Raw genomic sequence first — 15111 nt, 5'->3', positions numbered from 1 at the left:
CGTAGTGCGCCGCCGTTCGCCGCAAAACCAAAGGCAAAAAAAGAAGAAGGATAAAAACCCTGCATGAGGGGCGCGCGGACGTGCCGGGGGGGCTGGACTCGGCTGGGCTGGGCTGGGCTGAAGGAGCCTAAAACAAGATAGGCGATCGTCGTCGTAGCAAGGACGCAGTGCAGCTCATATTAGGAGGGAAGAGACAGACATGTGAAGCCGAGTTTCGATTTCTGGGCTGGAGGGCGCCAAAGGTTGATGGTGTGCTTCTTTTCTGGAGTTATACGACCATAATGGCAACGGCTCTACGCCCGATTCGTTGTGTCATGGATGCTGCTCCATGTTACTTACTGTACTTGCTCATACCAACTAACCTAGATGCTTAGAACTGCTACTGTTTACGCCCTTTCTCCCCGATCCCAGCATGCTTCATGCAAAGGGTTCGCATCACATCAGGCTTACTCTACCACACCCCAGCTTTTCGTCGTCCCTATAAAACGCTTAAAAACAAAGTCTTAAGTTCCAAGCCTCGGAACATGTGAAATTGAAATCCTGAAGCCATTCCCCCCCTCCGCCTCTCCGCTGTTCAACCACCTCTCCTCATGGTCTGCTGTCCGCCCTGGCCCGCTTCGGCATCTCACACTGCCGTCTGGTGTCATTCCTTCAAGTCACGCAACAAGATCAGATCATCGAGTCCAACAAAAAAAAAAAGAGGGCAAATATGTTTATGGCTCTCTGGATGGAGCAGGGAGAGTGAGAGACGAGCAAGTTCGTGAGCATGTTATTCTTTTTCTCACCCCGACTCGTTGTTCTTGTTCCATTGGGCCGTGGAAATGGTATAGAACAGGCAAATACTCGTACAGGTAGGTGGCGGCGAGGCAATTTTCTTGCTACCTGATGTATACATGCCTCTCTGGGGAATAAATCCCGTACATGTAGATACAGGTACCGGTACTGACACTCTTCTTTTTGCCTCTTCATCACAGCATAATACTTCCCACAAGTGATTCTCCAACTGTCTCACATCCAGCATTCATGTTCTCTGCAGAACCGCAGCCAACCAACTAAGAAAACCTGCAATCATCTGGCCATCTGCCCATCCCAAGCAAAGTCTCAAGTCTCACAGGGCACGTACCGTAACACTCAACTGTCTCTCTTTCTTCCTCCCCCACATCTGTTGGGAATTTTGTTGAGGGGCCACATAAACCCGCCCAGGGTCCCCTTTCCCTGCCCGTCGATCTGGCGTGGGGCACCCCGATTCGCCGCAAAAAGAAAAAGAAAAAGAAAAAAACCCCACGTGCTTTTTTGCCGCCCCCCTTGCCGAGCTTAGTAATTGCGGCGGTTGTCATTGGTGGGATTTGCTCGTAAGGTACAGTGTGAATTGATGAATACTTGTTTCGTTGTGTGCACTGTGTTGTCGCCAGTGGCTTCGATGTTGTGTGTAAGCGAACTATTTGCTGATAATTCCGTATGCCCACTTGATACAGGCACAATTGATGGCATCAGGTGTTCTGGATTAGGCTCTGGAATGCCACATCGTATGTTGCCGCCTAATCTAGCATGTAACCGAGTCTCTTGATCTATTACCTAGAGGAGAAGGTGTGTGGAGGATATGCAGTCTGACCAATACTGCTTATATCTGATAATTACCAATTTGAGGCTGTGTGGTAGCCGACGAATGTTGCGTAGATCTGATATAATTCTTTGAGCCTGTGCAGTAGATTGATAGACCTTGAGGCATACCGACATAGGTATGCCAAGTTCAATGTGGGTATTGATTGAGAGGTACTTCCTTACTGTTTAATACCGATATGGTGCATGTGTTAGCAGACTTGCAAGAAGATGCAGTTCTCAAGTCATTACTCCTAGATAGAATTGCCTCGTTGATATTTCTGGCAAAAGAGATCAAAACTGCCCAATTCCACTGCTTTCAACGCAAAAGTTAACCTTGAATAATATTATTCTCCTAAACCCATATGTATAATCCCCAAGTCCAACCATCCAATCCATCATCATACCCATAATGCGTATTCTCATTCCAAGCTCCAAGCTCCATGCTCCATGCCATCATCATCATATCCTGCTAGACATTTATACTAGCCCCGTACGCCACGCCATGTAAACAGCATGAATCAATCCAAACCAAAGAAATCACAAAGAAGAACGCTTCAAATCTCCGCATAGAGAAAAAAAAAACTCATCATCTCCAGCCCACCATTCCGAGCTCAGCCCAGGAACCACAAACCCGAAGTTCCGAGTACAATCCGAAACTCCTCACCTTGGACAGCCTCACTCACCACGACACCATCCGGCCATCCAGTTCCACCACCATCTGCAACCTCTGCGGCATCGCATCCACCCACATATTCACCCTCTCCTGACCCAACCCCGCCCACGCCTCCCTCGCCGCCTGCTTCAGCGTCTCGTCCTCCCAGTCCTTCAACAGCTCCGACGTCCACTGCTTGTTCGGCGGCCACAAAGAATCCAGCGGGCTCAGGTCAGGGCTCTCACCACAACTAAACGTGCACCGCAGCCCGTGCGTGTCCTTCCACTGCTGGGCGAGATTAATCTTGCTCGCGCTCCCGTGGGCAAACACATCCGCGTCCTCCTCCAGCACAAACGAATTGGGTCCCGAGGCAGTGAGCCACGGCTTGACCACCTTGTCGAGCACTTTATCGCAGTAGTCGGCCATGGACATGGCGCCGTTTCCCTTGGGGCTGGTGGACGAGTCGTAAAACACAAGCTCGCTCTTGAAGCCGTAGCCCACCGCCGCCCACGCGTGCAAGCGCCTGACGTCCCGCGGCCACACGTTGCCCGGCTCCTGCTCGCACCCGCTGCACAGCTTCTCGCCGCTTCGAGGAGTGAGGCGCATCTTCCCGTCGAGACCAAAGCCAAAGTGCAGCTCTCCGCTGAACCGGACGCGGCGCCAGTCCTCCTTGACGGGATACGCCCTCAGGGCCTTTCTCGCAAAGTCACAACGCTTCTCCCGATGCCGCTTATGCGTGTGAATCCGCCCACAGACGAGGCACCGGCGATACCCCAACGTCCCCATGGCTCGGTGCAGCGTCCGCCGGTTGCAATTCATCTCCAAACCAGCCTCTTTAGCTAGGCCGCTCCAGTTAAGGCTCACATCCTCATACTTTTCATCCCACAGGATCTGCTCCATCTTTTGCAGGTCCGAGTCGGCAATCTTGCTGGGCCGGCCTCGCGTCTCTCCCCACTCCGGGTCGTCGCTCTTGGGCGTTGGTGACGCATGGAGGGCCGCATAGCCCTGAGATCGGGACAAGTCAAAGTGGCGGAAGATGGCAGACTTGTTCACCGGTAGCCCCTGGGATTCGAGATAGGAAATGGTGCCTCGCACCATGGCCTTTGCCGGAGTGTCTCCATGTTTGTACCCAGAAGGCATGGAGCAGTTGTTCGGTATCAAGCTGTTGTAATTGTTTGATTGATCGTAAGATGTCTGTACAAGACACTTGATGCCAGAAGCAAAGAGAATGGGCGAGGCAGGTTGTTGTAAAGCGAGTGTGTAGGGCTATTTTTGTCCAGTCCCAGCAATCGTGACGCCAGTTTGTCGCGGTTGACGGAGCGTTGACGTAAAAGCCCACACATTCCGCGCACGTGACTCTGATTCCGTCAACCTCACCTCATCGAGTTGATCATCTGCACAAGAGCCCAAGCATAAAAATGAGCTTATTTGCATTTGCATGTATTTTGTGAATGTCTGTCTTTCGTATGGGTATACTTAGCTATTATTGTAGTTTAATACAGACGGGGTGAAACAAAAATACAAAAACACCAGAGTTGGAAACCCAAATACAAGTCAATTTTGTCCGCTTCTCTAAAGCAAAGACTGAATAGACACTAATAATACGGATTAAGATTGGCCAGCTCCAGTCGTGCCCATATGATAAATCCCTTGCTCGCTTAAGCTTTGATATAAATTTCACGCCAATTTTCTTTCTCAAAATAGCAAAAAAAGAAGAACGAAGAACGAAGAGAAAAGCAACAATAAAAAAGAGAAAAACGTGCTCAGCGTTGCTCAACCAGGGGCTCCCAAAACTGTAACCTGACCAACGCCCAACCTCACGTAGCCAACCCTTATCTCCGTTTCTATGTCTTGATATACATTACCACCCGGGAATCAGACCAAAAATGTCGTGGGCATCAATATGTCTGGGGGGAGGTGAGGCCCCTAGATAGTGAGTTGATATGCAAAATAACATGAAGAAGAGAAGCCCACTGCTTCGCTCATGTTTTATATGAAAAGAGGAGGAAATAAATGAAAATGAAGCGATCGCTTAGTGTTTTCCGGCATCGCGGACGCTTTGCATGAATCGATCTTCGGCGCCGACTTCGCTCAATGCTCGCGTCGATGAGGCGCCTGCGCTGGTTCTGGACAAGACGGCTTTGACTTCTTCCGCAGTCTTGCTTCCCATCAAGTCCATCTCTCGGTTGAGGAGAATGGCAACAGCTGCCCGAACCAGGAGTGTGTCACCCTCAAAGACGTAAACATCCCAGAGCCTTGCTGCTTCGTCAATGGCCAAATGCGCTGTAAAGAGGTTGGTGAAAATGTTGGTAAGATACTGATCAAGCTGGACGCCCGGCACTGTCTTGGTCAAGTGCTCATAGAGGGAACTTGACTTGATCTTGAGTGTGTCATGCACGAGGTGGAATGCTGATGCTTGCGCGCCGCGGTCAAAAGTGTAAAAGGATAGCGGTAGAGGTCGGTTGAGGACGTTGGCCAGCGCGATGAATGCGGTTTCGGGATTTGGTAGATTAAGGAGGAGCAGCGCGGCTATGGTCTGTTTTCGTCATGTATGAGTTAGCGTTGCATGGCACGGGCAGAAAGATTAAAAGAAAAGACATTACTCACGTTACATCCTGACACATAGCCAATGTCGTTCCTGTACATGGCATATGCTCTCAGCACATCTACCAGGCCCTGGTGAAGCGGGCCAGTCACTTCAAAGATTCGAAGCTCCCTCCACGTCTTCTCGGCGACGTCTTTGCGGATTTGCTCAAACCACTTGACGCGCCGTAAGTCCTCTGCATCGCCCCTGTCCGTCTTGACTCTCTGCTCCAGCTCTTCTGATCTGGTCAAAGCTGCTTTGAAAGATGCCTCGGTCAGGCCAAGCTCGTTTCCAATGGCCTTTGCCCATACGGATCTCCGACTGCGAGGAGCCACTCCCTTCCACCATAGCTCCCTCGTTGCCTTTTCACGTATAGCTCGGTTCCATCGAGGAAGAATATCGTCCTCCCAGATGTGCATGGCCCTGTCCGCATTGTTGTCCCGTGCGTCGACCTTGTTCTTTCGCGCTGCTTCACGGCGCTCCTCCGCCTTGACACTGGCAATCATCATCTTCTGATACTCACGGAGATGGCGTCGCTCTTCGGCGGGATCTTTGGGCGGCAGCCACGACGGTCGAGTACGGCTCAGGACCGCCTCCTTCTCCTTGGAAATGGGGAGCGGGTCAATCATGATGTTGGAGCGGCGCAGTGGTGGGAGCTCTGCAAAGGACGACTTGACTCGCTGTTTCTTCTCGTACTCCATCTTCGCCGACTGGTTCGGGTTCCACGTATTGGGTCGTGCACCATGTTTCTTGGCTTCGATTTCATGCATCTCGTCGGCGTGCTCCTCCAGCTTTTCCACAAGGTCTTTTGTATCAGCATTCAAGTCTGCAAGCGCAATGGTCCAGCTGCGGGCTTTGCCTCGGAGAGGGCTCGGGGGCGGCCTATCGCCATCGGTTTTCCAGCTTGGCGATCGCAATGAGCCCTGCGCTTGGGCGACGGGAGGCGTGCCATTGCCAACACTGCGAACTCGGTTGTTGCGTCGGCGGTCAGGCGATGGAGACACGGACTTTATGGACTGCGGCCGGCTGGCAGGTCGCTCACTCTGTGGGCGCGGGGAAATGGGCACGTTGTCGAGAAACAGGCCGTCGGGAATGTCGTCGTCATCATCGTCATCGTCGTCACACTCCTGCTCAAGCTCTGAGATGGACTTGCGGTCGCGGCTAACCTGCCAGCTGCCCCGTCGCGGCTTGCCGGCGAGACTTGGGTCGCGAGGGTCTGGCGTCAGGCCCGGGCTGGTGCTGCGATGGCGGCGAGACTGAGGGACGGACGATGTCGAGTATCCCTTGGTGAGAGTCGCGGGTCGCGGATCGGCAAAGGACGAAAGAGAAGTGCTCCGGGGATTCGATGCCGCCGCAGTGCCGTGGAGGTTGGGAAACGACCGCTTCGAGCGCGGCGCCCGCTTGGCAGAGGCAAGATCTCGAGGCCCGCGAGCCTTGTGTAACGCAGCCTTTGGGGTGACACCGTCGTCGTTGAGGCCAATGTCCTCAAAGTGGCCGACGTCGGACAGGACGCTGGCGTCGTCGCTGTTGAGCGAATGGAACGAGGACGACTTGGAGCTCTTGGACGTGGTCATGCCGGGAGGAGAATCCGGGCTCGCGTGGCCATGGATCGTGGCGTGGTTAGCGGCCGTTTCCAAGCCACCGTTGATGATGCCAATTCCAACGCCATGATCACGAATCATTGCTGCATCAACAGGGCAACCAGCTGCCCTGCGTCCGTTTCGCCTGCGGTGGGAAGAGGATAGAGAAGTCGGATGGGGGGTGGGGAGGCGGCAGTAGAGAGAGAAGACGACGGATCGTCGTTGTTTGTCTATGCCGTCCCGTGAGATAGAGTTGATGCTCTTTCGCGGGTGTGATCGGTACTGTCAACAAGAGATGTCTCGAGATTTGAAACAGCGTTGATCCTCGCAGGGTCGAGAGGTCGGGGCTGTACAGTAGTAAATTGAGCAAAAAAAGAAGAGACGACGAAAATGAGTGTGAGAAGAAAAGAGAGAGAAAAACGAAGAATCAAAAGCAAAGAATACTAGAGGCAAAACGACTGAAAGCTCTCAGCTTCAATGTTTGATCTAACGAGTGTGGAAGGGATACAGAAAAAAGAAGCTGAAGAAGGAATCTAGAAAAAAAAAAGGACGAGAGAAGATGCAGAATTGCGGAGGATCGAGGGAATGACGAGCCAAGGAGGCGCCAAATCGATGCTTCAAACAAGGAGGGATTGGGTACATGTGCAATTATCTAGGAGCTGGTACAGGGTACCTGGGCCGTGAGCATCTGGCAAGGCTAGCGACCCCCCTTCTTTTCTTGCTGCAGTGCTGTATTTTTGTATTTTCAGGGCAAGGCTTGCTGTGCAATCAGGCGCTGCATTGTGTCTGTGCTAGCCCCGTTTCCAATTGTGCGTTGTAGCCGATACAAGCGCGGCTTGTACTTGATCGCGTTCAGGGCGGAGTCGCCTGTGGACGAACTAAGCCAGAACCTGGACAGACGCATGCAGATGGTGATGCTGCAGCTACAACGGCCAGTAAGACTGCGTGCGTATGTCTGACGTTAAGTCTTCGGTTACCTTATCTACAGTTGCTAAGTACCGAGCGGGATGGTGTGTGTGTGTGTGTGTGTGTGTGCTCCTGCTTGTATTTCCCGAGAGAGGAAAGGATATGCTGTGTTGTGTTGTGTTACCTCATGCTGTTGTTGCACCATTCACATGAGCTTGTCTTGTTAGTCAAGATACAAGCATCAAGTCTGCAATGTATCTGACACGCACCAATGTCCAATTCAGCACTCCCATCCTCTCAAACAACTAGCCCAGGGCCCTCCTAGCTATCTATCAATCCTCCCACTGTACGTGTGGTTGCAATCTCGCGGCCGCACCACAGTGTCGCATCAGCAAGCCCCTGACCAAGTGGAGATGAAGTTCAATCTCGGCTGGTTCGGGGGCCGAGCAAGACTGTGCAACTTTGATCCTTGCCGCTCTGTATCAACCGCTATCAGCAGAGCTTAAGACGGACTGTAACTGTACAAGCAGTGCTCAATCTGCTTCACTACTATCTTTACCTGTTGTAGTCAGACGCAACCAACTTCAAAACTATCCCAACTTACATGTATACAGTCAGCCCTACCAGGAACCAGAATAGCTTCACCGCCGGCGCGACACAAATCCCACATGGCTCTCCCTTGTACGTTTTCATCGAGGCGAATTCTAAATTGCTATAGCTCCCTTTCGCTTGTCTGCAGACTCTCGGCTGCCTAAGAATAGCACCTTTAGATTATGACATGTCTGGTCTTGCAGATTCATGTACCACCAATTGCATATCAAAGACATGCCAGGACATACATGCCATATTGCTATTAATATCCATCTGTTGATTGATTCTTATTATTGTCTGCAATGTCTTCATCGTGGCTCCGGGCCAATTCACGTTCTAGATCCTCTCAGAACGTCCACAGTCCCTTGCTTGGGAAATAAATAGTCCTGGTCGCCCCCACAAGGGAATGGCTGAGAAGCAGCCCCTTCATGGTGAGGCGATGCCGGCTTACATGTACATATAAGTGGATTGTGAGAAATTCTATTTTGCTTAGCAGTAGATGCTCCATATTCCATATTCAAAAAGGGACCAGAGCTCAAGAGGTATAGCACGACTTCACACCTCAATGTAGGACGGCGAATCTCCTCAGTGCCCTGTATTGTAAATATCCATGGTCTATACATAACACTATCCTCCTGCTCCCAATTTTGTCTTTGCCACCTGATGGTAATGCTAAACCATCTGTGTTACATACAACTACAAACTCCAACAAACTCAAGTCAACGGGATACTACACTATTGCATCTTCTCTCCTCTCCCCTCCTTCGCCTCCTTCGCTGCCCTCTCTTCCATCATGGACTCGTATGTAACCACGTCAAGTATCTGTTTAGGCCGAGTAAACAATGGACCTGGTAGAGCTTTGAAAGCAGCGACGTTGACGACTGAGTCCCATCTGCCTGCCTGGGGAAGTTGATGACCGGATTTGGATGCTTCTTTGTGAGGCGGCAGTGTAGCATTCAGCGGCCCAATTGACGAATCCCCTTCAAAAGCCCTTTCCTCATCCTGGAGTTCCATCTTCGAGATAATCGGATCCGACCTCTCTGAAGAAGCTTCCTCAGTTGGCGTAAGGTAACCAGTGTTATGCAGTATCATTCTCATAGTACCAGCCTCCAACGTCGCACAGTTTCTTTTATCAGTCAACCCTGTTGATTCGGACGCTTCGTCAAATATCCCAACAACCTCATGCATATCTTTATCCGAGTCGCTGTAGCTTTCCCGCTCGGGGGGAAAGTCGAGAGTCGCCGTGGAGCCAGACCTAGAACGAGTATTCCGTTGGTCATCTTCATCTTCATCTTCATCGACATCTTTGAAATGAGGTTCTTGTTTCCATTCCACACTTTGCGTCAAGCGTGGAAATGAAATGCTCGCTACTTCCGAATCGTCATTAATGTACCGTTGAACAGAGAAAGGATCCTCCAGATCAACATGCGGCACCGCATCGGCATCGTTTGACTCTATATCAGGCAAATGATCCGTCTTGGAGTTCGTACCCTGGAGGCCACAATCCGCTGCCGTCAAATCCACGCTCAGGAGCTCTGCGAATTCTTTGGATGCTAATGACATGTTGGGACGATCCTCATAAACGACTTTGTCTAGTTGGTGCATCGTCATTTCTCTGCTTCTCGTTTGTGTCTTGCTGGAAAGCTTGTTCCGCCATCTCGGCTTGTTCTTGCCTTGCTTAGGAGGCGATGGAATGACTTCCACAATTTGGCAGTCTGAGTCGCTATCGGATGATTCGATAGATATGACGTCGTTGGTTGAATTTGCCATCTTCATGTGTCTTTTGGTTGCTGTTTTGTTGCTCTACACGTGAATAAATAGCAAAAGAGCTCTCTACGTTAACCTTTAGTTGGATATTCGTGCGATGATTGACGAGAAAGAATGCACATAAAAGAATCTTTGTCAAGTGGAATGTAGAGCAAGAGAGAAGACAGGGTAGATAACATAGTATGGCCACCGAAATGTTGGTTAAAAAGTGAGGAAGAAGTGAATCTTGAGCCACGCCACCAGATTCGTGCCTTGAAGTTGACGCCTGCAATTATGTGACACCTACCCTACCATTCAATCCAGCACTACAAGCCATATGTTAATTATTTACCAAATACAACACAAAGGGTTTTTGTTCATGGCATTGTATTTTGTCAGTCCATGTTCATGCGTCTATGGTATCGCTACAATCCACATTAAGCTTCTATCTCGTCGAGATCCGTGGCGCCTGAACTTTTTGCTTATTTTTCCAACTCTCCCATCCTCTTACATGCGCTCTCGTCTCCGTGGGGCCGCCCGAATAATGTCGTCGACTCTCAGGAGAAGCTGCATCGTGGGTGTTAGCACGTTGCCGTATAAGGGTACCCATGGTGTCCGGGGGAATGGGAAAAGACTGTCTTACCTCTGCTGCCTCACTGGCAGATGACACAACCGCCTTCTTCAGCTTGTAGCTCTCAACCACGCCAACCTCACGCATATCCGCAATGCCACCACCGGGAGTCATCAGGTCAAGACCATACGTGGTCAGACCGTCATAAATGGCCTTTCGCAGGCGTGCAACCAGCTCGCCGGAGTCCAATCCAGCATTGTCGGCCAGAATCGTGGGTAGCTGTCGGAGGGCAATTGCAAAGCTGGAGACGGCAACCTGCTTCTTACCCTCAATCCGTGTGGCCGCACCCTCAACAGCCTTGGCCATGACCATCTCCGCGCATCCACCTCCCAGTGTTGTCCTGGGCTCAATAACAGTTTGCGACAGCACAGCCAATGCGTCGTGTAGACTTCGCTCGGCCTCGTCGAGCAACTGTTCTGTAGCCCCACGCAGCACAATTGTGCATGCCTCGCCGGCAGCCACACCAGAGAATTTGATCAGCGTATCCTCGCCAATGATGACCTCTTCGATCAAGTCGCACTGGCCAAGCTTGATCTGTTCGGGGTGATCAAAGGTGGAGGCAATCTCGCCTCCAGTCACCAGTGCCAGTCGCTCAATGCCATCAAAGTCGGCGTGCTCGATAGACATGATTCCGGCGTCGGTAAAGAGCTGCTCGGGCCAGTTGTAGATGAGCTGGCGGTTGATGAAGCAGTTGATGCCGTGAGCCTTGATCTTCTCCACCTTGGCCTTCATCTTGTCCTTTTCGGCCTTTTCCAGCTCTGCCAGCTTTCCAGTTGAGCCGACCTTGACTCGGGCACCGAAGATCTTGACCTTGTCTGTGTCCATTGATGTGTTTGCGACCAGGATCTTTGCCTTCTCCAGCCTCTTGGGCTGGTTTACACCAATCTTCTTGTCCAGGATGAAACCCTCATCCAGGTAGGAGTCGCTCAGCTTTCCTCCGGCCTTCTTGATGATCTGGATATGGCTAAGGTCGGATGATTTCTTCAGACGGAGGATCGCATCGACGGCAAGCTGGGAGAAGTGGTCTCGGTCCTGCGACAGAACCTTGGAGCTGAGGGTTGTTCGCGCAATGGCAACGAGGTCCTTTCGGAAGGCCTCAGGGCTCTTGCTGTGGTCCACGGCAGACTCCTCAAGGGCCTTGAGAGCAGCCTGGCTGGCTATCCGATAGCCCTCAATGATTGTCTGAGGGTGAATCTTCTTGTCAACCAGCTTCTCGGCCTCTCTCAGGAGCTCAGCCGCCAACACAGCAACCGATGTGGTGCCGTCACCGACTTCGTCATCCTGAACCTTTGAAATGTTGACCAGCACTTTGGCGGCGGCGTTGTCGAGGGCTATTGACTTGAGGATCGTGGCACCGTCGTTTGTTACCATGATATCGCCGGTGGAACTAGATAGAAGGACGGGTCAGGCCAAGTCAGGGGCTGAGGGGCTGTCTGGGGATTTGTAATGGACGGGCACTCACGCAGATTGAAGGATCTTGTCCATGCCTTTGGGACCAAGAGTGCTCTTGACCAAATCACCGACGGCGATGGCACCGACAAAGGCAGCCAGACGCGCATTCTCGCCCTTTTCCTCAATGGTGCCCTCCTCGAAAATTTGGGTCGGGTAGAACGACTGTATGGCGGGGGCGATTGTTAGCAGAGGTAAGTATAGTTGGGCAACAGAAGAGAGCTGGCGATGAAAGCCGTGTAAAAGACAGTGACAGTGATAGTGAGACATACCATGATGAACTGCTGGTGACAACCGAAAGATAAGATACAATGGAACGTAAAAGGAGGCTATATCGGGCTGGCCTGCAAGCTGAAGAGAAGCACTCCTTGGTGCCTGTTTTTCCTGACGACGCCGCCGAGCTCTCCTTTACCTGCAAAGCGCCATCTCAAAAAACCCCCACCATGCAAAGACGCGGCCACGTGACTTGCCCCTCTGTCGGAGAATTCGCGGCTCAGGAACATCGCTTCTCCGCCGCACACTTTGTTCAAAGTTAGAACAACAAATTTGTGCTGTGGTTCGGGTATCGCCGCCAAAAAAATCCACGTTCGCAGTCCCGCCGTCGCTCGCTGCGCCAAACACCCACGCCCTGCGCTTCGAACGCACCGGCCGAACGCCAGAATCTCTTGTCGATACTCCTCTCTTGGAGATTCAAAAACGAAGCCCCTGAGCCGTCTCCCAATCTTCCTCTTTTGCCGCGCCGAAGCGGGGCAAACTCGGCACCCCTCCTCCCATCATGGCGCCCTCATTCGACCAGCTGCGCGAGGCTGACCTCGACGACGACGAGTTTAACGAAGATGAGATTGACATCTCTGACCTGCGCGAGAAGTTCGAGGTCCAGCTGGAGCTGGGCTATGACACCTTTGTAGTCATCGATGGCCTTCCCGAGGTCACGGAGGATCAGAAGCCAAAGCTGGTGAAATTCTTGCTGAAGAAGCTCAACACTGTTGGCAAGACCAAGGAGGAGCTGATCCACATGCCCATGGGCGACGATGGAAAGTCGATGCGGTAAGCAGGGCCTTTTGTTTACTTTCGTTTTTTTGGTTCTGGGACTTGGTTTTTGACAGTTGGTTTGGGTGGATTTAGCTTTGCGTTTGTCGAATATTCCTCAGCTGCTGAGGCCGCTGCCGCTACCCGCCAGCTGGATGGCGTTCCCCTGGACAAGAAGCACTCGCTGCGCGTCAACAAGATTACCGACATTGAGCGATATGGCCGAGAAGGACGAGTTGACGAGAAATACGTCCCCCCCGTTATCGAAGAGTTCACCGAGAAGGAGCACTTGAGATGGTGGCTGAAGGACCCCTCTGGCCGTGGCCGAGACCAGTTTGTCATGTACCGTGGCGAATCCGTCGGCGTCTTCTGGAACAACGAAAAGGACCAGCCCGAGAACATTGTCGATCGCCAGCACTGGACTGAGGCTTTCCTCCAGTGGTCACCTCTGGGCACTTACCTGACTTCAGTCCACCAGCAGGGTGTTCAGCTGTGGGCTGGTGCATCTTGGTCTCGTGCCGCCAGATTTGCTCATCCCTTTGTTAACCTGGTCGCCTTCTCCCCGAATGAAAAGTACATTGTTACCTGGTCTAACAGACCCATCTCAATCCCCGAGACTGGCCACCCTGCGCTGTCCGTTGACGACGAGGGCAAGAACTATGTCATCTGGGACATTGAGACCGCTACGCCTCTCCGATCATTCGCCAACCTGGATGCCCCCAAGGGTGAGGAGGGCAAGCCTCCCCCAAAGATGCAGTGGCCTGCGTTCAAGTGGTCCGCGGACGACAAGTATGTTGCTCGTCTGACGCCCGGTGCCTCCATCTCCGTCTACGAGCTCCCTCGAATGAACCTCCTCGACAAGACCAGCATCAAGATTGAAGGCGTGGTTGACTTTGACTGGGCCCCCGCAACACCCCAGCGTGAGGGTATCAAGACATATGAGCAGCTCTTCACATTCTGGCAGCCCGGAACTGGCAGCAACCCCGCCAAGGTCGGCATGATGAGCATCCCCTCCAAGGAGGTTGTGCGAAGTCTCAACCTATTCAACGTCAGCGACGCCAAGCTGCACTGGCAGTCGGATGCCGCCTACCTGTGTGTCAAGGTTGACCGACACTCCAAGTCAAAGAAGTCACAGGCTACGACTTTGGAGATCTTCCGTGTCAAGGAGAAGGGTATCCCTGTCGAGGTCGTTGATACTATCAAGGACACCGTCATCAACTTTGCATGGGAGCCCAAGGGCGATAGGTTTGCTCTCATCACCACCACAGAGCCCGTCGGCCCTACCGCCGTCCCTCCTAAGACATCCGTCTCCTTCTTCTGCCCCGAAAAGTCCAAGGGTCCCTATGCCGGCAACTTCAAGCTGCTGCGCACTCTGGACAAGAAGAACAGCAATGCCATTTACTGGTCACCAAAGGGCCGATTTGTTGTCATTGCCACCATCGCCAACCAGCAGAGCTCCGACCTCGACTTTTACGACGTCGACTTTGAGGGCGAGAAGCCCGAGTCAGCAAAGGACCTGACTGCTAACCTGCAGCTCATGAACACAGCTGATCACTACGGCGTTACAGATGTGGAGTGGGATCCCTCAGGCCGATTCGTCGCCACGTGGGCATCAGCATGGAAGCATGCGGTACGTTATTATCGTGTCCACACAAGGTGTAACTTGTAATTTTTTTTTGTGCATGAACTGACTAACGAATATCACAGATGGAAAATGGATACCACATCTACGACTTCAAGGGTGAGGCCCTGCGCGAGGAGCCCGTTGAAAAGTTCAAGCAGTTTGCTTGGCGGCCTCGACCGCCGACACTGCTGTCAAAAGACGAGCAGAAGCAGATCCGCAAGAACCTGCGTGAGTACAGCAGAGTATTCGAGCAGGAAGACGCCGACCGCGGTGCGTCAGCCGACCTCGCAGTTGTCGAGGCCCGTCGCCGCGTCCTGGACGAGTGGCATGCTTGGCGTGCGGAGATCGAGGCCGAAGTGGTGGAAGAGCGGGAAGTTTTGGGTCTCCCATTGGATCCACACGCCGCCCTGCTAGAGGCAAAGACCAAGGAGATGGAGGGCACCGAAGGAGGAAGCATCGAGAGCGATCGGGTGATTGAGGAGATTGTGGAGGATGTGTTGGAGGAGAGCGAGGAGGTGATAGGGTAGATGGCTTGGTCTCTCTCTTTTGTCTAGCATGGGCATTCCGGGAGTGCTTTGCGCGTATGTATGGGTAGATTTCCACCGGATTTTTTTACGGAAAATTGGCACAAATAATGACAAGTGTTTTGAAGAAGAAGCTACTTTTTGCTTTTTGGCTTGCTCACCACTGCCACCACCAACGTTGATGCTTCTTAAC

The 15111-nt window shown here is 52.2% G+C and overlaps 5 protein-coding genes across 5 annotated transcripts; 1 reads left to right on the top strand and 4 right to left on the bottom strand.

The window, feature by feature from the left end:
- Positions 1 to 2281: 2281 nt before the first annotated feature.
- Positions 2282 to 3394, bottom strand: M431DRAFT_86532 (hypothetical protein; the record flags this gene model as incomplete). The annotated part of the gene is made up of 1 exon (XM_024923689.1): positions 2282 to 3394. One exon carries the CDS (start codon positions 3392 to 3394, stop codon positions 2282 to 2284), a length of 1113 nt encoding a protein of 370 aa, XP_024773312.1.
- Positions 3395 to 4286: 892 nt separating this feature from the next.
- On the bottom strand, positions 4287 to 6412 carry M431DRAFT_88097 (hypothetical protein; the record flags this gene model as incomplete). Its single annotated transcript, XM_024923871.1, has 2 exons — positions 4287 to 4790; positions 4862 to 6412. The coding sequence occupies 2 exons, from the start codon at positions 6410 to 6412 to the stop codon at positions 4287 to 4289; spliced, it is 2055 nt and encodes a 684-aa protein (XP_024773311.1).
- Positions 6413 to 8402: 1990 nt separating this feature from the next.
- M431DRAFT_144217 (hypothetical protein) lies at positions 8403 to 9833 on the bottom strand. The gene is made up of 2 exons (XM_024912672.1): positions 9753 to 9833; positions 8403 to 9718 (listed from the first exon to the last, which is right to left on the bottom strand). Exon 2 carries the CDS (start codon positions 9689 to 9691, stop codon positions 8651 to 8653), a length of 1041 nt encoding a protein of 346 aa, XP_024773310.1. The 5' UTR covers positions 9692 to 9718; positions 9753 to 9833; the 3' UTR covers positions 8403 to 8650.
- A 335-nt stretch (positions 9834 to 10168) lies between these two features.
- Positions 10169 to 12016, bottom strand: M431DRAFT_482508 (hypothetical protein; the record flags this gene model as incomplete). Its single annotated transcript, XM_024916046.1, has 4 exons — positions 10169 to 10228; positions 10305 to 11679; positions 11755 to 11963; positions 12014 to 12016. 4 exons carry the CDS (start codon positions 12014 to 12016, stop codon positions 10169 to 10171), a joined length of 1647 nt encoding a protein of 548 aa, XP_024773309.1.
- A 500-nt stretch (positions 12017 to 12516) lies between these two features.
- On the top strand, positions 12517 to 14921 carry M431DRAFT_87576 (hypothetical protein; the record flags this gene model as incomplete). The annotated part of the gene is made up of 3 exons (XM_024923813.1): positions 12517 to 12788; positions 12867 to 14400; positions 14478 to 14921. 3 exons carry the CDS (start codon positions 12517 to 12519, stop codon positions 14919 to 14921), a joined length of 2250 nt encoding a protein of 749 aa, XP_024773308.1.
- Between the last annotated feature and the right edge of the window lie 190 nt (positions 14922 to 15111).

Source organism: Trichoderma harzianum (assembly GCF_003025095.1).
Source record: "Trichoderma harzianum CBS 226.95 unplaced genomic scaffold M431scaffold_7, whole genome shotgun sequence".
Taxonomy (NCBI): domain Eukaryota; kingdom Fungi; phylum Ascomycota; class Sordariomycetes; order Hypocreales; family Hypocreaceae; genus Trichoderma; species Trichoderma harzianum.
The sequence above is the reverse complement of the archived record's forward strand: the minus strand, read 5'-3'. Positions and strand labels throughout refer to the sequence as shown.